A 19,436-nucleotide genomic window follows, 5' to 3' on the forward strand; every position below is an offset into this window, starting at 1 on the left:
TTCAGTTAGAAGTATTAAGAAGACAGTAAAAAGAAAGTCATCTTAACCTGTCTCTCCACTGTCTACCCTAAGACAAAAATCATATTTATGTGGTGGGAAGGGAGAGGAAGTTTAAAGGGCTTCCTTTTGTGCGTAATTCTCCTTTCTGTTAGGTCTCGAATGGTCTGGTCTCTTGTTCTTCCTTCAAGATTAGCCAGCCATTGGAAACAGTGGTTTTGAAATAAATCTCTGAGAACTCCTTCAGTTAAGCTGGATTCAAAAAAGTTTGATTTAACTTGTAAATCAATAACCACATAGCAAGTTTCTTACTGTTCTTGGGGAAGGGTAAGAAATTAAAAGCACTTAAAAGCTAAGTGGCGAAACCATGTCGGCCTAGGTATAAATTTAGTACTCTATGCTAATCCATGTATTTTTTTTGACATTTGAGTAGTAAAAGTAACTTTAACACCAGAAGCTTTTGCACTTACAGTTGCTAATATTTTCACTGTAGTAACAGTTTTTATTAAATTTCAATAATAAGAAATATGAAATAAATTAAGAAACCAAACACCTACAACTCTGGAGAGAAAATTATTAGAATTAACCCTTTTTCAAATAGGTTATATTTTGAGTCAGTTCAAATAATGTTTTAAGGGCTATAAATTGGCAGCAAGTCAGGATTTTTTTCCTTTAAATCAAAATCTCCAAATTATTAGCTGCCCAGTTGTTTGTTTGTATTGTATTGTGACAAGAGCCCATGGCCATTATAAAATAAAAAAGACATTAGTGCAGTGCCTAAATTTGTTCTGCTGAAAGCTTAAAAAGTTTTACTTCTAAAATGCCAGATAGTTTTCTAGAATACAGGTTTGGTAGAATGTAAAGAAAACATGATCTAGTACATTTAACATAGTGAGATCGCCTGATATAAAATTTTAGAAATACAGTTCTATTGGTGGGGGGGAGCACAGAAGCAGAATTTCCATTCTCTTTGTTTCTTCATTTTCCTCTTAACTGTTAAATAACCTTGACCGTAAGCTGCACATAGACTGGCATTTTCAATTCTTTTGACAAGATTGATTTCTTCTTTTACAAATAAATTTGTTGGGTTTTTTTTTCTTATTTTTTTCTTTAAAAATGCAGAACTTCAAGATCAAATTATATCTGTTCAGGAGGAAAAGAAGATATTAGCCATTGAACTGGAAAATCTCAAGAGCAAACTTGTAGAAGTAATTGAAGAAGTATGTATCTTAGGCCCAAAGGCAAGACCTTTAGTGTTTTAAGATGTCTGGGGACAGGCTAAGTCAAAAACTTGCTATGGGAAGCTAATTTCTGACATGAGAACCATGTACCAGCTTTAATCTTCTCTTGTCCACACTATTTCAGACATACTGAAAGGTGTAGAAAATAAGATGGTGAACATTCATATACCCACTGCCTAGCTCAAGAAATAAAATACTAAAATAGCATTGAAGTGTTTCTTATTGTCCCTCGTATTTCACCATGAGGCAGATTTGTGACAATGATATTTGCCATTTAAGTCGTACACTTTGCTGCTGCTGGTGAAGAATTATTTCTTCTCCAGTGGAGAGCTGGCTCATTGGGAAAGGCTATCTGCTATGTACCTCCAACACGGGCATATATGATAGGTGGTAGAATGGGTCCAAGTGGGTATTTGGAGAATATTTTTCCCTTAAAAGTCTTTAAGAGCAGGAGCACATAATTGGCCTTCTTTGCACGGCTTCAGGGATCTGCCATAGCTATCTGTGTTTAAATTGCATCATTGGTTCTCAGATTCTGTAGCCCAGGGCTTCCCAACTGATGTGTTACAGCACCTTGATATCCCTCCAGTGGTTTACAGGCTCACCAAGGCATTGATCCCTTCAGTGAGCAGCCCCATCCAATTACACATATTCTTAAGGGCCTTAATGTGACAAAGGTTGGGAAGCAGTGCCCACCAGCCTCCCAGCCCCAGTTGCTTTTACTTATTGAGGCAAAAATTGTGAGTGAGAAGAAAGACAATGACATTTTAAAAGTGGTGCTCCTGCTGGACAGTGTATATACCAGGTACTAATTCAAACGAAAAACAAAAATATAGCTTATACTAAAAGAAACCAGTTCATAGATATCTGAAAGTGCTGATGGATTCAGAGTCCCCTTCAAGACCATTATCTTAGTTTGTCTCTTGTGTATAAACATAGGAGAGAGAGAAATACATTTTGATGCATTCTATTCCTCAGTAATTATTTATTGATGGTTCTCTCCCCTCCCACTTAGAGGCGTCGTTGGAAGCCATTTCAGAAGTTATTTTTATTATGACTGTTTCTGACATCTGAAAAGTATAAAAAAACAAAATAATGAACGTCTGTATGCCTGCTACCTAGTTTAACACATAAAACATTAATGTAGTGTTGAAACCCCCAGTGTATTTCTCCCTAAATATATTCTCCTCACTCCTTGCCCTGTTTCCCTAAACAACCATTATTCTGAACTTGGCTCTTATCATTTCAATGCATGTATTTACATTTTTGCTACAATACATAGTATTTTGAGTGTTCTTAACTATATAAATGTACCTGCTTTTTTTTATTCAGCATAATGCATTTGAGATTTATCCACTTGATACATGTAACTTTACATGCTCTTGTTTTCAAATTGTCTTATGATACTCTCTTTTCCTGTTGATAGATGCCAAAAATTATTTCAGAATTTTACGTTTTTGGAGGGAAGATTTTCATACATATTTTATTTAAGCCAAAAGTCAAAGTTCAAAGTATTTTTTAATTTAAAAAATTTATGTATGTTTTACTTAAGCCAAATGTCATCAGAGTTTAAAGTGAATATTCAGATTGAATGTTGGATCTCTGACTAAATGATTCAAGTATTTTTGGGGTGCAATCTAGTTGGATTTTTGCATTTAAAATGTCAGTTATTTCACTGCCATATATAGGGACAATGCCAGTGCAATTTGGAATTTGTAAAGAAGTTCTCTACCAGCTGTACATCCTAACTTAAATAGTTACTTTGAGGCTTTAAAAAGCTTTAATACAAGGGTAACACAGTGGAGCCAATTACTGCTTTAATTGTAACATGTTGAAAATTGAACAGCAATTTGCACGTGTCACCATATATCATGTTTTACAATTTTGGATATTTTCTCCCCTTAAAATCTCACATTTTTAGGTAAATAAAGTTAAACAAGAAAAAGATGTTTTAAATTCAGAAGTTCTTGAACAGAGAAAAGTCTTAGAAAAATGCAATAGAGGTATGTTTCGTCATTTTCCTCAACTATATATATATGCACATACTTTATTTTGTTTATATGTATTGTGTGTTGTTTTATACCTGTGTATAAAGATTCTTGTAGCAAAAATCTTTTATACTGTGTTTTCCTAACTTATGGCAATGAATCTCTCTCAACCTGTTCTTTTATCACCTACCTTAGGAGTCTGGGGAGATTTAAAAGCACTTTTACTTGAGGAATTCATGATCTACTCATTTTGAAACTTCAGATCTAAATGCTCTTATGTCCTAATCCTGAGACCATGGTCATCCCCTCAGTATTTATATATTTGGTAGGTTATTCAGTAAACCTCTCCTCAATCCAGAAGAGATTAAGATACCTCCATAAATATATGCAACATTATATGATAACATTTTAAATTAGGGGGATATGGAAAATGAGACGGGGAAAGGTGAGAGTATATGTTAATATATAGAGTGCATACTTGCTCTGAGGTCTTACGCATTTCCTGCCTCTGTGCCTGAAATCTGGCTCTGAGCTATCTGGGGGCTAGAGCCATGAGGGATTCATGATCATTTACATGAATCACATAAAAATTAACCTGTTGATCACGAGAAGCAGACCTGGTCTCATGGTGAGAAGGAAATTTCTCCAAAGGCTACTTCTAGAGAAAATTCTTTATAATTTGATTTTATCATCTTTGTCATAAAACAGCATCAAGTCTCATGGGGCTGTTTCTTATGTCCCCTAGTTCAGGGCAGAGGAGTGATGCCAAAGTGCAGTCTGCAGACATAACTCTAAGGGAGGCGACTTACTGTGCTTTTTGTTTTCCTTTTTACCTTCAGCCACTCTCTTCCCTAGTTCAGAAGCTACAACACTAAAAGGAAATCTTTCAGACCCTGTTGTTACCAGTGATAGTTCTCCATCATTCATGAATTGAGATTTTTGAATAAATAAAGGACCTTGTAGTTAAGTGTGGGAGAGACACTAGATTGTAGCATTTCCACTACCTTTTGTGCATTAAAGTCGAAATGATGTCGAAGAATTTTCAGTTTCCATGCACTGTGCATGGAAACAGAGGGTTCTACAAAGGTTAATGTCGTAGATCTTGCCTTCAGGGAGCCCCCTATCCATGAAGAGAGAGAGCTTATATAAATAAACCCATGTCTAGGATCAACCCGGTTTCTTTCAGAATCCAAGAGGGCCAGGACATGTGAAAATTCACTCTTCATTACAGTGTTCTGGACACAGAAAAGAAAGTCAATTATCTTGCCCAGGGCTTTAGATAGTCATAATCTTTGTTTTCTTTGTGAAATTTCTTTTCCAATAGGTTTGAAAATCATTCGACTCTCAGGGACCTATAATTCACATCACAAACCACCACTTACAGTTGCTTTACTTGAGTAAGACTGTTAGTCGTTCTCTGAGGAGGCAGTAGATTTACTGAGTATAGAGTTTGAAATTCTATGTTATTACACCGCAGACCAGTCCTTAGTCAGTTAGGACTGAAGTGCCCTGGAGGAACATTTTCTGAAAGTAGCCATTAAGAGAGCCTTTTTAAAGATTTATTGATATGACTCAGCTCAGGATTGAAGGCGCCTCACCAGACCCAGATGGAGAGACTAGTGTGCTGTCCACCTATGTTGTGATGGCATCATCACTGCCTCTGCCCGTCTGTATCATTATTTAACAAAGTAGGCCACAGAACGCCAGCAAGTAGGGAAGACTTCACGTTGTTCTTCTCTGACAAGATCTTCCCTTTGAAGACTTCTGTCCACAGTGATTCTTTAATTTAAAGCTCTGACTCTGGGCCTACATGGATCTAAGGCTCTTTCTCTTCTTTTTAAACCTGGAGAATACTTTAAAATAACTTTTATATGTATGTATTTTCTTTTTATTCAGGTAACATATTTTTTTTGGTGGAAAGTATAGATTCATATTGGAAAAGAAAAAAAAAAAAAACTCAACCCTGACATTCCAAAGATAAGCATTATTAACATTTCAGTATATGTTCTTCCAGGAGAGGGAAGTGGGGAGGGACAATATAGGACTAGGGAATTAAGAGGTACAAACTATTATGTATAAAATAAGCTACAAGGATATATTGTACAACACAGGGAATATAGCCAATATTTTATAATAACTGTAAACGGAGCATAAACTTAAAAAATTCTGAATCACTCACTATATTATATGCTTATAATTTATATTGTGCATTAGCTATACTTTGATTTAAAAAGCCTATTTATACACATTAAATTGTTTATTAAATATGTTTATAACATATATGGAAGACTAAGAAAATACCAACAAAAGAAATGTCTCTTTTACTCACTGGTACTTTATGAGCCCCTGAACATCAGTCTCTACTTGTACCCCTCCCATGGATTTTTATCATTGCTCTTATTTATAGTTTTGCCAAGTATGTATGTATCCCGAAACAGTATATTGTTTGATTTTGCATGTTTTTGAACCTTATATAAATGGTATCATTTGGCATATGGCAACTTTTTGTGTTTGTGAGGTTCATCCATATTGAAGGGGATTGCTGTGGTATATTTATTTTCACTGCTGTATATTATTTCACTTGTTGTCTATACCAGAATTCATTTACCCAGCATCCTATTAGTGGATGTTTGAATTTTTTCCAGTTTTTTTGCTTTTCCAAGTCACGCTGTTATGAAAATTCTTATACATGTCTTCTGATGCACATATCCAAGAATTTCACTAAGGTATCTGCCAAATGTAAATTTTTATCTTCAATTTCACTGCATAATGCCAAGTTCCTTTTTAAGTAGATCTGTAAGTTTTCACTCCTGTTAGTAGTGTATTTGTTTCCATTGTTCTTTTCCCCCTCCAAACCTGGTATAGCTATACTTTTAAATTTTTGCCAGTTGCCTCTTTGGGGAGTATAAAAAGGTATCTGTGGTTTTACTTTCCATTTCCTTGGTTTCTACTGAAGATGTTTATTGGCCTTTCACATGCTTCCTCTTCTGTGGAATCCTTATCGATGTGTTTTATATGTGGCTTTTTAAAAGCAAAAATGAAAAAAAAAAGAACTCATTTAAAGAATATATCGTGAATATCTTTCCATTCAATAAATGTCTCTAAAATATAATTTTGATGGCAGAAAAATATTTCTTGTACATACCATACTTTACTTACTGATTCTTCAATGTTAGATCATCTAGATTATTTCACTATTTTCAGCAATGATGAAGAGAGCATCCCTCCAACTAAATCTCTGCAAATGTTCATGATTTATTCTCTGACGAGAATAAATACATTCCTAAAAGTGGAATCATTCAACCAAAAGTGTGAATAGTTTTAGATTTTTAATTTGCATTGCCAAGTTGCCCTCTGAAAAGGTCTTACCAATTTATATTCCAACTAGCAATGGATGAGGGTTCTTATATCCCTGAATAAGGAATATTTTCAGTACTCTTTTTCATCCATCTTCCTGCTAATCTGTGTGGCATATTGTCTGTTTTCTTTTCTTTATCTTCTTAAGTGTCCATGCTAGCAGTAGAAGAGTATGAGGAAATGCAGGTAAACTTGGAACTGGAGAAGGACCTTCGAAAGAAAGCGGAGTCGTTTGCACAAGAGGTAATTATCTTGCAGAAACCTCGTGTTTTATTTTTTAGAGAACTTTGCAGATAACATATCAAAATATTTTTTGAGGTTGAACAAGCACTTATCACTTTGAACTAAGGATCAGCTGATTTAGGGAGGTAACTACGGCATAGTATCAAGGTCATTGAATTTGGTGTCAGAAGACCCGGGTTCAAATTTGGCCGTGTCAGTCAATTACTAGTTGTATGTTACTAGCATCCCTTGGCCTCTTTGGGCTTCACTTTCATCACTGGCAAAATGCATGATGATACCAACCTAACCAAGTGAATTTTAAAATCAAGTGGCAATATTTTTCAAAATAATTCTGTAAACTATAAAATGCTGTATAGGGGAAAGAAATTATATTTAGCTATACCCATTGCATAACTTGTGATGGGAAGTCCAGCTTGGGTACAGGATTTTTGTGTTTCAGATAGCCTTACGAATCCAGGTTAAATCTCAGTATACCATCTGAAATAACAGTATCACGGTCTTGGTATTTCTCTTTAGCTGCTGTACAGCGTTCTCCTTGTGTGAGCTGATTTTTCCACTTACTGTCTGAGCCTTTCACCAAAGTAATGATTTTCCTCTCATGTTAGACATAAGCTTTGAGCATCTCATGTTCTGCCTTAACTTTGTTGGCATGTAGTTGTTGGGTATTCCATGGCTCTGGGACTGGTTTTCAGGGAAATGATGAGGCACCAGTTGGCTGAACTGTAACAGCTCATGATGTGGAGCTGATCTGCATGAGATTTCCATCATGTGTAGATATTCTGAATCTGTGTGTATATTGTAGGTTCAAGGAAAGTAGCTAAGGAAATGTAAAACATTCTTAGATGGCTGTCTCCAAGGTGTAGCGGGAAGACAGAGCATAGGGTTATGGGAATGACATTTGAAAATCCGATTATGGTTTTGTGCAGGAGTTCTTCTGTGCTTGAATGTAGCCGTGGTAGCAATGAACTCTATAAAAGTTTTAGTCTAAGAAGATCTCATTTGAAATATTATGATTCATTTTATTCAGAGAGTTTAATGAAAGGTGAGTAAATATTGTTCTCTTCCTTCCTGGAAGGAAGGAAAAAGAATTGAAGTATGTTAGAGCCCTTTGGGAAAAGCTGCAGCATATAAATAATGGAACTAAATAAACGGTTTAAGGGGAGGGAGAGCAGAGATAATGTGAAGATGCCTCCACTGCAAAACTGAAAAGGTTGTCTTGTTTTGACCTGACTGCCAGGGTCTTATTTTGAGAGACATTTTCAGTTTTCCATCTGTTTTTTATAGAATGATGTTAAGAATACAAAGCAGCTCAAAGAAAAACTTGAAGGCCATGCAGTAGCAGAGAAGATAGATGGGAGAAGTAAGAATCCACTAAGAATATGAAAATGAAGGGTTCTCTGTGCCATGCACCTGGTAGTGATTGGTGGAAACAGCAATGCTGACATGTTAACCCAGAACGAGGAGGGAAAGCAAGAGCGGTGGCACTTTAGGTTTCTGTAGCCTAATACTTGCAGCAGTGCTCAGTAATTTTACAGTGTCTAGGTTTGAGCCACACAATAGTGAGAAGAAAACTATTTTTAAAAACAAAGCTAGGTTAGAACAAGCCTATCTTTCCTTTTGCATGGTTTACAAATTCCCGTTTTCAACAGATAACTGCTGCTAAAAGAAGCATGACTTAATTTAACCAGGAAAGTGCCACTCTTGCATTTTGTTCCCTAGTGCATTCAGCAAACATCTGTTAAGCCAGACACTGGGAATGTAACAGTGAGGAAAGCAAATATGATCCCTGCCCTGTTGGAAAGTACAGTGTAGAGCTCTGGAAATCAATTTTTAAGGTTAATTTAGGTTACATTTTTAATTGCAAAAGGAATATATATATATATAAACTCTCCTGTAAAAATACAAACAGTTCTCAAATGTGTAAATTAAAAATTGAACGTTTCTTCCTTATTTCTACTCCCACTTGTCCATTTAAAAACCAAAACCATGATCCCCTACAAGGAAGAAGCAGTCAATTGTCTTCATGACTATAAGTTCTTGTATTTCTTCAGCATACTTTTAGTTTTTAATGACTTTCTTGTAATTTTTGAATATATTTTTTGCTATTTAGTGTATTTTTAAAAATTTTTTTAAAGGTGTGTATACCTTTTTCAACACATAGTACCAGTATACTGTGAAACTATTATGTAATCAGTTTATTTTTCAGACAACTCAGATGATGGTATTTTAAGGTTAATTTGGAAAGAATGAATTATTTATTAATGATACAACATTTTCTTCTTGTTCTTTGAAAAGATACAGACAATTTCTCTGAAATTCTGATACCAGTGGTGTTCTTTGTCTGATAAGGGTCCAACTTAATAACTCTAATCAACAAATTCTTACCATAGCTAAAAACCAAATTCATTAGTTGGTAACTGAATTTTCTTTAAATACATCTTTAGAAAAGGCATTATACAGGCTTTTATTTTAGCATCTTAAAATCTAGAGAAGATGGTTCAATGAGTAATATTTTTCAAGTTAACATTGTTATTGAAAGAAATTTCTTTTCTGTATGTTCTTTTCATCTTATATTGCAATTTAGGGATTGTTAAAGGGTTTTGCAAAAGAAATTCATGTTATTCACATCCCTAAGACACAGTCTTTATTCTTTTCTCTCCAAAGTAACAGAGCTGTGATCATTTATAATCATGTAAAGTTTAGCAAGTTTTCCTGAGGCTACGTAGAAAAGGAGAACTAGCCCTTTTCCCAAGAGAGAACCGAAGCACAGAGGAGCAGGGCCGGGAGGGTAATAAAGCCACCCTTGGTGTTGGTGCCTTGCAGTGTCTTACTGCTGCGCTCCCCGCTCTGTCCTGGTCAGCCCCGCTGACTGCTTCCTCTCTGCCTGCTTCTGGCCTCCGAGCTCTCTTGGTGGAAGTCCTCACTTGCTGGGAAGCCAGAGAATCTCACTTACTTCAGCTGTTACTTGTGGACTCTCTGGGATATTTTCTAAGACACCAGCCAGGGACCCCAACCAGTTAGGTTTTAAGAGGGAAAAAGTTATTTAAAAAAAGCAATTACTGTAATAATAGTAGTAACCCAAAATAACTCATTTCAATTAAACCAGTGGTCTAAAGTTTAAGATGCTGTGATGAAGTATTGATGAGTCTTCCCTGGTGTGTGAGTGCCGCCAGTCTGACTTTCCTCCAGCCCAGCACTTGTGTGCACGCACACACTCATTCACGCACGCCATCTCTGTACCTGTTCTTACACCGAAATGAGGAGTCATTTGGAAGAAGAAGGTGAATTTCACTTGCAGGTGTTGCTGCTATCCTGTAAAATGGGCCTAATTTCAGACTTCTGTCAAGCATTTCATGCTTGGAATCACCCATTGGCTGTCTTGTGTAGGGTGTTAAGGAAAAGAAATAACAGGTGAATAGAAAATAATGTTCTCAGTCATGTAAAGTTGTGAAGGTTAAATGAATGCTATATGTAAATTGCATAATCAAATGCTCAGTAAATATTAATATACTTTTTCCCTTCTCCTCTTTACCCTCCTACTGTTAACTACTTTCATCACTGGGGAAAAACTAATTGGTTTAAAACAAAACCTTAAGTCTAGTAAATAGCAGGGGAAGGAGATTAGCCGGGTGGTTAAGAGCTTTGGGCTTGTAAATCAGACAGATCTGGGCTTAAATCCTGGTTCTGCTGTTTAACATGTGTCTTTGGGAAAGCTGTTTTGCCCCTGAGCCTCAGTTACCTTGTTAGTAAAAGTGGGATAATAATAGCGTCTACTTGACAGTGGTGTCCTAAGGATCAGATGACATAATATATGTAAAGTGACTGCCACCATATCTATCATATAGTGTTTAGTACATTTTAACTTTTCATAGCGGATGCATTTAACTCATAGGCTTGATGTAAGGATTGAAATAATGTATATAAAATATTTAGTAGAGTACCTGGCATAACATAAGTCCTTGGTAAATATTAACTGCTACTGTTAGTATGAATGTATTTTAAAGCAATAATAAAATATTAAAAGCTGCAGGATAGGACTACACTATTACATATGTATCGTGCTGCGCAAGGGTAAAGGTTCTGAAGATTGTGTAAAAGTGATACATGAAATCATGGCAATCATTACTTCTAAAACCATTACACTACAATTCAGTAATTGCCTTTAACTATTTAATAAAAACTCCACATATTTTGCCTTTTGCTTTAGTTTTTTAGTTGAGATGTATGAGAATGATGGGTATGTACATTTTTTGCAGATGTTTATTGAACAAAACAAACTAAAGAGACAAAGCCACCTTCTCCTGCAGAGCTCTGCTCCTGACCAGCAGCTTTTGAAAGCGTTAGATGATAATGCAAAACTCATCCGGCTTCTTGAAGAAGAGAGAATTCAGCATCAACAGAAGGTAGCAGATTTTCTTCTGGAGCTTTAATACACACGCATTTACAATGAGATGAGTCAGTCCAGTACTCATAGTTCCATATTTTCCCTAAGTTACTAAGTCTTTCCAGTCTTTTCACCTTTTAGGAAAAAATAACTGCCAAATGAACTTAACTTAGTACCCAACTAAAATTTATAGTGTACTGTTGTAGATTTTATAATGATTTTTAAACTGCCCAGAGGGTCAGAAGAAGCGAGGGAAAGAGATAGAACTCACAAAGAGCTTGGATAATACAATTTGGAATCTGTGAGTTGATTGTTTTTGGAGACCCTGTACACTATGAAGAGTGTTTTTTCGAGACTGTCTACCCTAGGAGAGTGTATTGTGTATTGGTTTCAAAGAGCTTGCTGGAGGGCATAGGTTTTATTCAAAGAGGGAGGAAAAGTCTCTAAGCAAACAATTGCTACTAACATTTTTTAGTAGTAATTGTTTGCTTAGAGAAAATTTCTGATTTTGTAAACTTGCAGAAATGTGTATGTTTAAAGACTTCCTAAGTGGTTATTTCAGTTTGTTTGAGTAGGGCTGTTCCAGCTGACATAGCCTACCTCTGCGCGCTAGGGTGAAAGGATAGTCATCGTGGTGGGTGAGAGAGAGAGGTGGAGAGGAGGAGAGGCGAAGAGGTGGAACAAAGCCTTTCAAATTAAAGAAACCACTTAAGAAAAATTACATCAATATTTATACTACTTACAGTGTACCTAGCTTGTGAAGTAAAGGCTGTTCAGCTGCCGTTTGTAATCACCTGTCGAAGTCTCTTTAAGCAGCAATGTTGACGTTTAATCCTTGGAAGTTCCTGGAGTTTTTACAGAGTTGGTTGTTTCTTCAGTAAGATGATGGCATATGTGTTGAGAACATCCAGATGTTTAGGGGGGTAACTGTGCTTGCCCCTGGGAAAGAGGCCTGGGGATTGGGGTGGGAGGGAAAGAAATTTTTGTTTTGTCCTCATCTGCAAGAATTACCTTTTCAAATGAAGAGAGAATGAAAGAATGTGTATTTAGCTTATGCTAGAATTTTTTGGTTCTGAAAAGTTCTACTACTTGTAGTTAACTCATTTAGTAAATAATGGGTGCCAAGAACCTACTGAATCGTATCGAGGTATGGGACTAAACTGTTGCAAATGTACCTTGTTAGGGCAGGGGGAGATGTACTGAAGATTAGGTAAAACTTATAAATGAAATGATAGCAATCATCTCTTCTAAACCTGTTATATTCTGCTATATAATTATTCTGGATAATCTTTCAAATATGTGGTTAAGAGTATTTCTTATCTGTCTCTAGGTTCCCTTGCAGATTCATCAGTCTTTTAAACACGGCTGTGTTGGTTTTATGATTATAAAAAAGAAATTTAAAAATACAGAAAAAGTTAAAGAAGAAAATTAAGATTACCCAAGAAAATTAAGATTACCCAAGAATGTTTTGGTGCATATCCAAACTTTATATAAATACACAGTTTTGTGAATATAGTTTAAATGGAATCACACCAAGCATATTGTTCTATAACCTGATTTTTTTCAATTGGTAATGTATCTTCCCATGTCATTGTGTAGTGAGCTACGTGATTTTAAATGGTTGCATAGTATTTCATTTAATGAATACACTATAATTTTACTAAGTCAGTAATGTTGGTGGACATTTAGGTTATTTCCAAATTTTCCCTGTTACAAAGAACACTGTAGTGAATATTTTTGAACACTTGTCTTACTATTTCTTTAAAACAAATTCTAAAAGTAGTGTTCCTGAATCAGAAAGGGCCTTCCCTTCTTTTTATTTTTTTAATGGTTTTGAAATCTGTTACCAAATTGCCCCACCAGGGGTCTTTTTAGTAATACCCCAATTTTTCTTTTGAAAATGGGTACAAAAGTATTAACCTGTTTTAAATTAATTTTTTACTTAAATTAAATGAATATTTTACTTTTTTGACTCACATTTAAAAATTAAATTACCTGGGACATAAGTATCCAGTAGATTTATATTGAATCATATTTCTCATAATGATTTTAAGTATTATCTGTATCCTAGAATTTGTGTGGTTTTTGAGATGAATTGGAATCTCTTTGCAAAGTAAAAGAGAAACATTTATTTTCCCCCTTGTTTTCCTTAACAAAGGAAAAACTGTATCACCCGGTAAAAGTCTGTTTATAACTTACAGGTCAAAGAGTTAGAAGAGCAACTGCAAAATGAAACTCTCCACAAAGAGATACACAGCCTCAAACAGCAACTGGAGCTTCTAGAAGAAGATAAAAAAGAACTGGAATCGAAATACCAGAATTCTGAGGAGAAAGCTAGAAATTTAAAGCATTCCGGTAAAAGCACTGAGTAGGCTATTGTGTCTTACCATTAATATGTGACTCTCTCATGACCAGTATATTTACTGAATGTTATAGAAAAATACCAAGATTTGTTTTAAATTCCTTCATTTCTGACTATTGCAATTCAGCAGAACCGCCACTGTAATCAGATGACTCACAAATATTTAGACTTCTTTTTTTGGACTCAGAGCCTTTGTGAGCATCATATATAGAATTAAGAGACAGAGATACCATTAATATGGGAAGACCAAAACTTCAGCCTTTCTTAGGGCTTCAAAGATGAGTGTTCATTAAGTACTTATTCTATTCATTTTTAGGTACATTTTTAAAAAGAATTAAACTTTTTAGGCACATATTACCTTCAACTTTGGTGTCTCATTATACACATATAATACTTTCAATATCATACCTAACAATAAAATGGGCAACAATATATATATTAAGTGGAAAAACTTCTAAAACACCAGGGGGTACTTAAATGAGTTATTCATTTAGTTCTAGAAGGCTTAACAGGAATGTGTGAGTTGGATTACTACACAGGGATAAGTAATAAGTTTCTGTTGGAAAGCAGGTAATTTAAGGAGGCAGGTTGTTCCCTTTATAATAGATTCAATATTCACTTCATATATTTTTGGTTAATTTTATACTAGAATTTTGAAATCTGTACAGAAGAATCAAATAGGCATTTTTCCTTTAAAAAATATTCAGTGCTTTCTAATCCACAATGAAAATTAATCACGATTTCTTTTTAAAAAATTAATCTAAAATTAAGAAATAGTCTATTCTTTTTAGTATCAGGGCAGTTTGTAGCCAAAGCCATCTTTAATTATCATTGGAGGGGAGCAGACACTAGAGATACTTGAGATTCAATTTTGAACGTGTTTTATTTGTTGCCTGCTGTGTGTGTACCCAACCATACCCAGTACCCTAGGGTGCTATAAGAAATAGAGAAGGAAAGAAACTATGCTTTTTGTCCTTGAGGATCTCAGACTCCCTTTGGAGAAATAGACACATGCATATGAAATAACTGGAGTGTTTTTGGTGTCAGAGAGTATAGCCCACTTATTTAGGTGTTGACTGTAAAAAGAAATGAACAGATCATTGGGGTACAGTCAATCATGGAAAGCAGAATGGCTGCGTCAAAGGAGAGCTATTCCTGAGTGCAGTACCTGTAGCCCATTAGAGCCCATTGAGAGGTATTCACATCTGTGATGTAAATTTAAATTGAGTTTCCCTAAGTCATGAACTGTGTCTTGAACAGCACCAAGCATAGGCTTTTTCACATTGTTGGAGCTTAGTAAGTACTTGTTTTATTAATGATTTGAATGACTAAATTGTATTTCCAGAATGCTCTTCAGATGAGCAAGAAGTTTCTGAGTTAGACATTTGAGAGTCTGTCTGAGGCTGCTTAAAATCAAGAACTCTAGGATTTGCAGTTTTTGAAGGAAATTAAGTGGAGAAGGAAAGTATGCTCTTAAAATTCATTACTGAATGTCATCTTTAAAATTAATTCTTGGTCTATACACTTTAAAAGCCAAGTATTAACTGTTTCTTTGAATAATATATTTTCTTGTTAAATATTTCTTCAACCTATTCAATCCTTACTTCCCACCCATCCAGCCATTGTCTTGAAAATTTTTTTCTTTCCATTGTTTATATATACAACAAAAAGATGGTGACGTCTTCTTGTAGCCTATGTAAGGCCTTCCTTACTGTATAATAAAAAGTTAAAAAGGTTCTGCAGCTTCGTACTGAAATTTCTAACTTTACCTTAATAGAAGAACTTGATTTTTGAGAGAGGTTGTTTTTTTTCGTTTACATGTATATAAGGTGTTAAGTTGCTTGTTTCAGCTCTTTTTCTGAATGCTTGCTCTCTGTGCAGTTGATGAGCTCCAGAAGCGGGTGAACCAGTCTGAGAATTCAGTACCTCCACCACCTCCTCCTCCACCACCACTTCCCCCTCCACCTCCCAACCCTATTCGGTAAGCATACCCAGGAAGACTTCTCTACATCAAATGTTATTCCTTGTCGGAGAAGCTGAAATTTATGTTACTGATATCCTTTGTAAAAAATACAGACTTAGATTGCATCATTAGAGGGGGCCAAAAAAGTATGAAAAATATCAGCTGGTGTTTCAGAGAGTTTTCTGAAGTCCAGTGTGTTATTCCCTTCTTGTAATATCTACAGAAAGGGCCTTAAAAACACGTGGCAAAGACATCCTTGTGGCCTGCAGTGTTCTTCTGTTGTAGATGTTCAGGTTTCATGTGGATGTTCCAAACCAAGAAGCTAGACACTTAAAGAATTTTTTTTGATACTTCAGTTTTAAAATTTCAGTCCATGTCATTAGGATTTCCTTTATCTGGAAGATCAAGGGATTTTGAGCTTCTCCAGAATGTTTTCCTATTTTTCTCTCACTAATTTGATTTGAAAAGCTCTGGTTGGTTCAGTTATTTATAAAATGAAAGTATTGAATTAAGCAAAAACTTAATAGCACTAATTGTTATAAACTAGTAATTAAACTAAAAGTGCTCATTATTTTTACCCCCTAACTGCATATTTAAACCTTTAATAATGCTGAGAGAAGAAGAACTTACATTTAAATTCTTGCAACAGGAAGTCATATATGCAGATAAAGATTCACTTTTTCTGAGCCTAAGGTGACTTGCTGATGTCGGATGTCTGAGTTAAGCACAATATGCCCCAGGAGATCTAAAGTCAACTTTTGCTTTCTTTGTGGTCCTTCATTCCACCATCCAGGTACATAAGACAACCTACTTGCTGTGGTCACAGCCTACCTCCTCATGTCATGATGTTAGCCACTTCTGTGTAATTTGGTCTTGAACAAATGGAATTTAAAATTTTGCTAGATTTTTAATTTTCATTAACTCGTGTGATTTGTTTAGTCCTTTCACACAGAGAGGCCATTTATTCATACTTTGCACCTTCGCTGATCCATCTGAATAGAATGTGTAGCATGTTCCTCCCACACAACTATGAAAATGGAACTTTGCCTTTTAAAAAGATTCTCATTAGTTTTCCTTACTGAGTAGGGTATGACATAATCTACTTTAAGCTCTTGAAGTTGTTAAGGAAAAATAATTTTTACATGTGATCGATCCAGGAGTCAATTGAAAGAATTTCAGGTATTTTAAATTCTTTCTCTCCTGGGTAGCTAAATCTGTAGGAGATATTCTGAATTTGACATTTAAAATAGGAAATTCATCACTTTGATCTTTTTCTAAGGTCTAGAATTTTGTGCTTGATGAGAAAGGTCATTTCTGTCTGTGAGGAGGGAGAACTATTAAGAAGTGATTATAATCCTGCTGTTGGCCTTTAATTTTTAGTCTTAGAAATCTTGAGAGCCCTTAGAATTAAAAGTAAAGTATAACCATAGAATATTTTCTCAAAGAGCACCGTAGAGTTACACTGAGAAATGAATGTAGGATTCAGACTATGTATGTCTAAAGCATGAACTCTTTTATAAGTCCCTTTAAAGAAAATTTTCATTGAGTAACATGAATGATTTTTATTTTAAGATGAATTTAAATAGTATAAGACATAATTTCTCAGTAGAAAGAGATTTTTATTTTTTGGTAAGGAATGCTTTCTTGTTAAAGAAATATATTTGCATATGTATTGAGTTTCAGTGTACTTTGAATCCACTAGTCAAGGTTTTCCAACTTTGTTCCTGAGCTCTTTGTTTTGCCCTGATGTAGGACATGGATAGAAATGAAAGTGGGAAAAAAAGACTAGAGCCTGTGGCTTCTTTAAGTAGCTTTGTTGCTTTTCCCACCCCCACATCTTACTGCTCCTTTGACCTAGAGGACGGTGGGAGAGAGAAAAGAGGAGGAAGGCATTCCTTGCTTGTTTTGTAGTAGAAACAGAGAACAGAACAAAGAGCTGGGGTGTGTGTGTATGTACATGTGTACATTTACATAAAAAGAGAATGTATTCTAAGGGATTGGTTTACATGATCATGGAGGCTGACAAGTCCCAGGGTCTGCAGGGTGAGTCAGAAGCTGGAGACCAAGGAGAGCCTACAGTGTACTTTGTCTGAAGGTCAGCAGGCTGGAGACCCAGGAAGAGGCAATGTTTCAGTTTGAGTCAGAAAGCAGGAAAAACCAGATGTCCTAATTTCAAGGCAGTCAGGCAGGAGGAATTTTCTCTCCCTTGGGGGAGGGTCACCCTTTTGTTGTATTCAGGCCTTCATCTGATTGGGTGAGGCCCACCCCACATTAGGGAGGGCCATCTGCTTCACTCAGGCTACCAGTTTAAATGTTAATCTCATCCAACATCCTCACAGAAACAGTCAGAATAATGTTTGACCATGTATCTGAGTACCCCACAACCCAGTCAAGTTGACTTATAAAATTAATTGACACAGTGGGCGTGAAGGACACTTCTTGAAGAATTTCAAGGTGCATATTTTCCAATGAACTGGCCCATCTTTGGGGGAATACTTGCTTGAAGCTTTTGTGCCTTCAGTTGAAATGGTCATGAAGTTGGGCAGGTTTAGCCAGAGGTTCGTATGATGGGTCCCAGATGTCGTGTCCTGGGCTTGTCATCTGTCCTTGAAACCCGTACTATCTGTTTTCTCTGTAGTCTAAGCACCATCATGACAGATGGTTCTTTTTTAATATTACAGATGATTTTCCTCTGGGCACCATACCAATCTTCAATTTATACTTCAATTCAGAACATTTAAAGCTAGCCCTTTCTCTCATCTACTTAGGTGGTTTACAGTGATGAACATACATTCTTAGTTCACTTATGTAAATATATATAAATATTCTAAGCAGTACAAACAACTTCTTGTTTTGCGATCTTTATGAACAATAATGCAATGATCTTTATGTACAATAAAATCTGAAAATCTCCTCTCAGAACCAGAGTTGGGGTCATTACAGAGTGTCGCAAGAAGGTGAGGAGAGGCCTCTGATGAGTGAGAGCCCCTCTCCAAGGCCCACCCTACTATGAAATGTTAACAAGTCTACATTGAATACTCTTGCCTCCAGTTGACATGGTGGAAAAAACAAATAAATTGTGCATTATTTCAATGTATGGTATAAAATGTGCTTATTTAAAAATTCTGTGCAAATTAGAAGTTCTGACTTTTGTGAAAATAATTCCATTTGGGGCCACTTTGAGCCTAAAGAAGACAGACTAGATGAAGTCAAAAAGCTCAGTGATTGTTTCCTAGTTGGTAAGTCCCAGAAACTTCACACGGTAGAGCAGGATGTAGAGCTTTCCCTTTGCTGTGCTTTGTGGGGGATTATTCAGTGTGTTTGAGAATTTTAAGAAAAGGCAATTAGAGAGGGGATAAATAATACAACCAAAGATAGAAGTGAGAGGTTAAAAAAAATATCTAAAAATGATAGTAGCTAAGGACCACAGTTCTGACCTCAGAGCAAGCAGTACTGTGTATCCGGTTGCCCCTTTTTCTAGAGGCAACATTATGCCTTTCTTACCTCCATTGCTGGCTTCCCAGCTTGTCTTCCTCAGGACTGTATTTTGTCAAATCCAGTTTACCACACTGAGGACATTTACAGTGTAGTTGGAAGAATTTAAGAATTCTTGATTCATTTGTTTTTTTGTAACCTTTTTGGGGGAGGGGGATGATCACACATATGTAGAATGTACACAAACTTATGTACAGTTTAAAAATAGTATAAAGTGAACATCCATGTAATCACCATCCAGATCAGGAAATTGAACAATGATGGGACCCTCGAGTCCTTTCCTTTTATCCTTTTCTTAAAGAAAAGGTTTTTTTGTGTACGTAGACCCCTAAACTACTATTAATTATGTATATGGTCTGTTTTTGACTTTATGTAATTAGAATTTTAGTATATTCCTTTGTGTTTT

General features: G+C 35.7%; 1 protein-coding gene across 4 annotated transcripts in view; it reads left to right on the plus strand.

The window, feature by feature from the left end:
- The window catches only part of SHTN1 (shootin 1), a 90,677-nt gene that overhangs the window by 35,969 nt on the left and 35,272 nt on the right, over positions 1 to 19,436 (plus strand). For all 4 annotated transcript variants that reach the window (XM_045506577.2, XM_010969854.3, XM_045506574.2 and 1 more), the window contains 6 exons: positions 1,120 to 1,217; positions 3,160 to 3,241; positions 6,732 to 6,826; positions 11,083 to 11,229; positions 13,412 to 13,565; positions 15,454 to 15,553. In XM_045506577.2, coding sequence (XP_045362533.1) covers positions 1,120 to 1,217; positions 3,160 to 3,241; positions 6,732 to 6,826; positions 11,083 to 11,229; positions 13,412 to 13,565; positions 15,454 to 15,553 — 676 coding nt within the window. The remainder of the gene's footprint in view (positions 1 to 1,119; positions 1,218 to 3,159; positions 3,242 to 6,731; positions 6,827 to 11,082; positions 11,230 to 13,411; positions 13,566 to 15,453; positions 15,554 to 19,436) is intronic.

This window comes from Camelus bactrianus, chromosome 11 (assembly GCF_048773025.1).
Source record: "Camelus bactrianus isolate YW-2024 breed Bactrian camel chromosome 11, ASM4877302v1, whole genome shotgun sequence".
Classification (NCBI taxonomy): Eukaryota; Metazoa; Chordata; class Mammalia; order Artiodactyla; family Camelidae; genus Camelus; species Camelus bactrianus.